Source organism: Emys orbicularis, chromosome 24, assembly GCF_028017835.1.
Source record: "Emys orbicularis isolate rEmyOrb1 chromosome 24, rEmyOrb1.hap1, whole genome shotgun sequence".
Lineage (NCBI taxonomy): Eukaryota > Metazoa > Chordata > Testudines > Emydidae > Emys > Emys orbicularis.
In genome coordinates, this window is record NC_088706.1 from 11,466,859 (window position 1) to 11,474,506 (window position 7,648).

General features: G+C 62.8%; 1 protein-coding gene across 2 annotated transcripts; it reads right to left on the reverse strand.

Annotated features, from left to right (window-relative positions):
• Window positions 1-257: 257 nt before the first annotated feature.
• PLPPR3 (phospholipid phosphatase related 3) lies at window positions 258-6,545 on the reverse strand. Of its 2 annotated transcripts, none has more exons than XM_065422230.1 (7): window positions 6,471-6,545; window positions 4,616-4,801; window positions 3,874-4,003; window positions 2,859-3,054; window positions 2,581-2,638; window positions 1,779-1,952; window positions 258-1,559 (listed from the first exon to the last, which is right to left on the reverse strand). In XM_065422230.1, the coding sequence occupies exons 1-7, from the start codon at window positions 6,543-6,545 to the stop codon at window positions 258-260; spliced, it is 2,121 nt and encodes a 706-aa protein (XP_065278302.1). The 2 variants fall into 2 exon arrangements, with proteins under 2 accessions (XP_065278302.1, XP_065278300.1); XM_065422228.1 differs by having other exon boundaries at window positions 1,779-1,979; window positions 2,497-2,638.
• Between the last annotated feature and the right edge of the window lie 1,103 nt (window positions 6,546-7,648).

The window sequence follows — 7,648 nt, forward strand, 5'->3', positions numbered from 1 at the left end:
CCCATCCGGCGCTCGCACCATCTTCTCCACGTGCTGCTCCGCTTTGAGGCTGCTGTATATAAATCCCCGGAGGCCCTCCAAAGACGGATGCTCACCCCACCCTGGTCCTGGCCTCGTCCCAAAGCAGCAGCACACGGAGTGGGCTGATTGTGTCGTTCAGCAGAGGAGACACCCACGAAGGCAGGTTCCCCGCTCTGGACAGCTGCCCTGGGTCGGGGCAGGTGGGGTGGAAGCCGGGGGGGGGAAGGGGGAGGGAATTACTCCTTAAATCTCCGGTTGGCTTGGATTTTCTTGTAGTAGTTTTCCGCCTCGTTGTCCGTGTGTCCGTCCTTCTCGCTGACCGTCAGGCCGGCGGGCTTCCTCCGCAGGGTGGACTCTCGGCTGGCAGGGCCTAGCACATTCTCCGGGATGCCCTCGCTCCGCTCCGCCACCCCGCCCCCTCCCGGCACCACGTTGATGGTGGCCACGCTGCCGTAGCGCGGCTCGTCCTGCTCGATGTCGCTGACGGAGGAGCCCGGGGAGACGCCGGCGCTCCTGGTGGGCCGGAAGCCCCGGTAATCCTTGCCCATCTCGTTCAGCTCGTAGGCATCCTGCCCGTCCGAGCCTTTCTGGGCCACCTTCCACTCCCAGGGCCCGTTGCCGGAGGAGAGGTGCACCACGGGGTGGTGCGGGGCGTGGGCGTCGATGGTGACGATGCTGGAGCTGTCCCGCTCTGACGGCGAGCGGTACTGGGAGGAGTCGGAGCTGGTGGAGGACGAGGAGGTCTCCGAGTGCTTGGGGGTGACGGACACCAGGCCCTGCTGTTTGGACATGGCGATGACCTGCATGAGTCGAGGTGGGTTGGCCACCCGCTGGCCCGCCCCCTTCTCCGCCATCATCATCCACTTGGCCCGCACGGCCGAGCTGCTGTTGGGCGAGATGTTGGCGGTGCCTTGGCTCTCCTCGGGGATGTGAACCAGCTGGGACGCCCCCGGCCGGGGCTGGATGAGAACCCGGGGCCCCATGGCGGCCCGCTCGGCCGTGCGGGCCTGCACCGTCGGGTAGAGTGAGGGGGGGACGTGCTCCTCTTCATCCGCGCCCACCGAGTCTGAGCCAGCCCTCGCGTGCCCGCTGGCCTCCTCGGCCAGCGTCATGCTCCGGCCCTCCAGGGATTTCTGCTTCCACTCGGTGATGAGCTGCTTGGAGCGGGAGGCGTCCACGGGGACGTGGATGGTCATGTGGCGCCGGGCGGGGTCGTCCATGGAGGGGGTGTTGACCCGGGGCAGGGTGTTGCTGAAGGTGACCATGTTCTCCTTGCCCATGGGGCTGCGGGGGGCCAGCAGGTCCACGTCCACGCTGGCCCGTTTCAGGCTGCCCAGGGAGTTCTTCTCCCGCTGGACCTGGCGGTTCACCCCGTCCAGCCGGGTCTGGGGGTTGAGCTCGTCCGTGCTGACCGACTTATTCTGGTGGTACACCGAGTCGTGGCCCCGCTGGGTCAGGGCCCGCAGGGCGTCCTTGGTGGGGGGATTGGCCGGGGCCCTCTCGGTCGGCGCTTGGAAGTTGCCCACCGCGTGGTACGCCTGAGGGGGGGAGAAAGGCCAGGGGTCAGGGGTTAGACCACACGGCAGCCATCCAGTCACAGTTCGGGCGCCCGCGGGCTTCCCACTTTTAGGGAGCTTCCATCGCTCCTAATGCCAGTGACTGAAGCCAACCCCTGGAGGGAGACGCAAAGGCCCTTCCTCTCAGCTCTAAGCTCAGCTCCCTGAGCCGGGCTCCCGCCCCCCGGGGCGTGAACTCACCAGGTAGGCCGCAATCCCGGAGCCGATGAGGAAGCCCACGTAGACGTCGATAGGGTGGCTGCGGTACTGGGTGATCTGGGTCAAGCCGCAGACGCCGGCGGCGATGGCGAAGGCGAAGACCAGGATGGGCTTCAGGAGCTTGGTGCTGTCTGAGATGATGGAGTTGAAATACATCTGGCCAAAGGAGGGGAGAGCGGGGGCCTGTCAGAGCCACGGGCTGAGCGCTGGCCCAGCAAATGCACCGGGCTGGCTGGGCAGCCAAGGATGCGACCTCCTGTGTTGGTGGGTGACCCCCTCCCTGCATGGACTGCCCAGGCCTTTCCAGTTTGGGGGAGCACCTTGGCTAGTCCCAGGAGGGTGAGGCTTGTCAGCTGTATGCAGTTTTGCGTGTGTGTGTGTGAGAGAGAGAGAGAGCAAAGCACTGTGTGTGTTTGCACGCATGGGTGCATGTTGAGGGGGCATTTGATTGTGTCGGGGGGCACCGTAGGTATGTTTGCATTTGTATAAGGCAGGGCGCTGCGTGCATGTATCCATGAGGGTGTGTGGGAGTACATGGGGAGAGGAGCCTGGGCTGGGGGGGCACCAAAAGGTGTTTGCGTGTGTGTGGAGCAGCACGTGTGTGTTGGGGGGGGGGGGGGGGTGTGCACAGTGAGGTGGCTTGTCTGGGGAAGGCGCTGTACGGGGGCATGCGTGAGGGATTGAGCTGTAAGTGTGAGGCAGGCGTGTGTCTGCGGGCTCCACATACTTGCATCAGCCCGTGGTTGCAAGTCGGGGAGATAAGGAGAGAAGCGGGTGAACTTACCGACACGTAGACAGCAGCGAAAGCTGAGAGCGTTGCATGCTGGGACGGGAAAGTCTTCCTGCAAAAGGGAAACAAAGGACAGCTCGAGCAGCCTGGGCTAGTGCTGGCAGGGACCTGGCTGCGGCACGGTGAGCAGCCAGATCCCAGCGTGGTACATGCAGCGGGGCCTGGCAGGGGTGCGGGTGAGAAGAGACGGCCTCGGGCTCCCTTCCTTGGGGACCATCGGGGGCAGAGTCCCTCAAGCCGAGCCCTTTGGCCCCGGACTGCACGGGACGTACCTGGCAGAGAGAATCGCATTCTGGTCCTGGCCCGAGCAGATGTCCTGGGTGATGTAAGGGTTGGAGTCGCAGGAGATCCCCAGCAGCGTGTAGTTGGGCTTGCAGACGGTCAGGAAAAAGGGGGCGTGGTAGCCAGTGGCCAGCTGGATCACGTCCGTCACCAGGGCGGTGGCACAGAGTCCGAACACGTGGACCCCTGGGGGCATCACGGGCGGGTCACGGGTTAGAGCCTTGGCCACCGGGGAGTCACTGATGTTCCTCTGCCCCCTCCCACCTGCCTCTCCCCCTCCTCATAACCCCTCCCACCTGCCTCTCCCCCCTCTTCATAACCCCTCCCACCTGCCTCTCCCGCCAGCCCCTCTGTCCACCTCCCCAATCCCCCTCCCACCTGCCTCTCCCCCTCCTCATAACCCCTCCCACCTGCCTCTCCCCCTCCTCATAACCCCTCCCACCTGCCTCTCCCCCCAGCCCCTCCGTCCACCTCCCCAATCCCCCTCCCACCTGCCTCTCCCCCTCCTCATAACCCCTACCACCAGCCTCTCCCGCCAGCCCCTCTGTCCACCTCCCCAATCCCCCTCCCACCTGCCTCGCCCCTCCCAGGTTTGGCCAAGGCCAGGTGTGGAAGCGCCACAGGGCAATGAACATTTTCCATTTCCATAGCACTTTTCCTCCCCAAGCTAGAACCCCAGTGAAATGCAGCCACCTCTGGGGTGGTGGCTACAGAGCCTACAGCACGAGAGCAGTGGAGCGGGCCCATGACGGGGCGAGAGGCCAAGGGCATCCATGCGGCAGGGGCAAGCAGAGAGACACTAACGCGGAGGATGAACGTGGGGCTTTGGAGCCCGCAGTGATCTCTGTGCTGCTGGATGTCGCGTTCCAAGCTGCACGTGCTTCCCATGCAGGCTCCTCCGTCACCGCCCCATCTTCATCCAAGCCCCGGGCAGCTTCACAAGGAGGATCCCCCCCAGATACAAAGAACTGAAAGGCTCCAGGCCAGGACTGCGGCAAAACCTACCCACAAACCTTACAGTCCTGCGCAGGAAGGAGTTGAAGTTGCAACCGCCGGCGTTGATGCTCCCCTCCGACCCACTGCGCCCCTTCAGCTTGGACTGCAGGCAGTAGATGATGCCTTCCCCGACCATGATCTGGGGGGAAGAGCAGAACTCAGTGTGGGCCACACAGGCTTGTTGGCAAGTCAGAGCGAGGCGTATAAATGTAGACGTTTTGGCACAGGGGCAGGTCCTACCCTCTCCCAGCAGGGGGCGCTGTAGGGAGCGGGGCAGGAGCGATGGCAGGGGGTGGGGGAGAGCTCCCAGGTACTCCAGTCCTGACCTCTCCCAGCAGGGGGCGCTGTAGGGAGCGGGGCAGGAGCGCTGGCGGGGAGCTCCCAACTACTCCAGTCCCAACACAACACACATCCCCCTCCCGCACACCCTACCATTGCCCTGTCATACCAGGTGGCTGGTGCACAGGGGCCCCGAAACCTGGCCCAGCTTTGCATTGTCTCTGCAAGAGCCCCAGGTGCTGGGGCTGCTCTGGGGCAGGGGGCATCGGGGCGGAGGGGCCTTTGAAGAAGGGGCACAAGTTAGGGCTGCCATAGCCTGTGCCTGGGGCTGTACGGGCCCCTGCGGTCTCTGAAGAAAACCCACTCTCCAGAAGGTCCCTCCAGGCCTCTCCCTTCCCTCGCCCCCTTGTCACAGCCCCCCCGGCCCATGCGGAAAGAGAAGCCCCCCCCCGGCTTGGTGCCGGCTACGTACCGAGGCGGCAGGAGCAGCGAAGGCCAGGCTGAGAAGCATCAGCAGAGGAATCATCTCCTCATTGGTCTCCACGTAAGGCATGGACAGGGCCCGGTCGTAGCACTGGAAACCCACCTTGGCTGGCTTGAAGAGGTCGGTCAGCTCCAGGAAATACAGCGTCACGATGGAGGAAGCCACGATCGGGAGCTGGGTGAGGGGCAGGAAGGAAGCAAGCAAAGAGGTGAGTCAGGAGGAGCATGGTCAGGAGGGCTCAGTTTCATCCCCCTGCCACGCTACAGACCTGCCTTCAAGGGCCTCAGGGCAAAATCACCCTCTAAGGCAAGTCAGGGGTGTCACTGTAGTCAGTAGACACCACTCCCTTTTCTGGAGCTGGGAATAGAACCCAGAAGTCCTGACTCCCAGTCACCCCCACAACCACACTCCCCTCCTATAGCTGGGAATAGAACCCAGGAGTCCTGACTCCCAGACACCTCTGCTCTAACCACTAAGCCACACCCCCCTCCAATAGCTGGGAATAGAACCCAGGAGTCCTGACTCCCAGTCACCCCCACAACCACACTCCCCTCCTATAGCTGGGAATAGAACCCAGGAATCCTGACTCCCAGATACCTCTGCTCTAACCACTAAGCCACACACCCCTCCAATAGCTGGGAATAGAACCCAGGAGTCCTGACTCCCAGTCACCCCCACAACCACACTCCCCTCCTATAGCTGGGAATAGAACCCAGGAATCCTGACTCCCAGACACCTCTGCTCTAACCACTAAGCCACACCCCCCTCCTATAGCTGGGAATAGAACCCAGGAGTCCTGATTCCCAGACACCTCTGCTCTAACCACTAAGCCACACCCCCTCCAATAGCTGGGAATAGAACCCAGCAGTCCTGACTCCCAGGCACGCCTGCTCTAACCACTGGACAGTCTCTTTCCTATGTGTCCGTACAGCGCCTGTCACAACCGGGCTCCAGTCTCTAGGGGCGGCAGTAGAAATGTTAAGCAGACCTTCTGCCTCATTCATTCCTCCCCCTAGGCCTAGCGTCTCTGCCCATCCACCGACCCCACTCAAACGTGGCCCAGAGGGGCTTGAGGGGCAGAGCTCGCCAGCCCTGAGGTACCGATCCCTCTTCCCCTGCCCTCAAGGCCTGCGGTCCATTTTGTGGTGAGCGTCTCCATGGGAGAGATTTTATTAGAGCCCGAGACACAGAGAGGAAACCTGCAGCTCTGCGGCCCAGGGAGCAGTCATGACATGCAGCCACATGCCTCAGTTCTCAGTGACACTCAGGCCACACCGGGCCCCTCTGGCAGAGTCAAAGGGCTTAAGGTGGGTGGAAACAGCTTCCTGAGAATGGCCCTGCCAGGGGTCTCCCTGATCAGCGCAGGGCTGGCACAAGGGCTCTTGCACCCAACCCCAAGACAGGGGATCACTGGGGGCGTGGCCAGGGCACACTGCACTATGGGTATTCTCTGTTTGCTGGGAGTCATGGGACGCAGAGTGCAAGATAGAGCAGCCACAGCGCTGCTCTAACTTACACCCCGGGTTGAGCCGACCCACCCACAGCCTCAAAGTAAAGGAAGGACAAAGGTAGATTAAAGCCATCTTAACACTCCTCCATCCAGGCCCCATGCACAGGAAAGGAGTAACTGAGAATCAGCCCCAGAAACGGAATCAGCTCCAGACGTGTAAATCGAATCAGCTCCCATTCATTCCCCCGTCCTCAGCCCTCGCAGGGCTCAGCTGAGAGCATCTCCCATTCCGCTGACACTCAGCTCCCGCCTCGCTGCAGGGACGTGGCACGAAAGGCAGCGCCCGCCCCCTCCCTGCTGTGCTCTGGGTCCCTTTGAAAAGCCTCTACCCACCTCCACAAAGTAGAAGCACGGAAGGAGCGTCATGCTATCCTTGGGGGCCTTGGACTTCTCTTTCGTGGAGATCATGGTGTCGGCTCAGGGGGCAAGCGACGGGGGCTCGCCTGGGTCAGTCTAGACAACGAGACACACGGCAAGCGTTAGTTTAGTGGCACTCAAGGGGAAGTGGGGGGGGGGCAGGAGTGCTGTCTGTGGGGGGAAGATCATAGTTACTCCAGGACCAACTCAGCACTGGAGTGAGTAGAGCAGGAGCGCTGACTGGGGTGGGGGACTCCCCGCAAATCCAGTCCCAGCCTCTCCCAGCAGGAGGCACTGGAGGGAATGGAGCATGAATGCTGGCTGTATGGAAGGATCCAGCCACCTCATACCCAGCCTCACCCGCATTGCCCTCCTGTCCGGGCTCTGCATTCATAAACTATTTCATTCCCCTTCCCGCTTACCCCTTGTCTCATGCCCGTCCTGCCCACCCCAGCCTGTGGCAATGACACATACGCCCCGCTTTCTTTCCCCAGGCTAAGAGCGTCAGTGTGATTCCCCAGCCCAGGGTTGGTCTGCCCAGCCCGGGGGAGTTGCGTTCTGTAACAGACCGGAGGCGGGACAGGGGTGGGGAGGGGTCATGTGGCAATCGATGGGCGAGGGGGAAGGACCCCGGCGTGGGGCTGACGTGGGATTTAAACGGCTCACTCTGGGGATGCTGGAAAAGGAGGGTGAAGGTGTGAGGGGTAAAAAGCCGGGCGGCAGGCGGGCAGGGCAGGATTACTAGAGAAAGGGGAAAAACAAGGGGTGCCTTGAATCCATCATCCCGGCCCCAGGAGGGGGGGCTGGGGGGAAGCCCAGGGCCTGGCTGGTGTCTCAGCTGCAGATCTTGCTGCACCTGTTTGCAGGGGGTCCTGCTTTGCCCATTCTCCAGATCCCTGCAAGACACTGATGCTGCAGCAGGTTGCAGCTGGGCCAGGCTATTGTATTCAAAATGCCAGCGGGGGTGGGGGTGGGGGGGGTTGCAGGTGGGGTCTGAGTCCCCTCCCCTTGCTCCCCAACCCTGCCAGAGCCCGGCGGGGCAGGGCCCAGGCTCCTACCTGCAGCCCGTGGAAGGGTCCCAGCCCGCATTGCAGCCCGTGGGCTATACGCGCGAGGGGCGCCCCCTAGCCCCCCCCCCCCCCATCGTGCCAGCC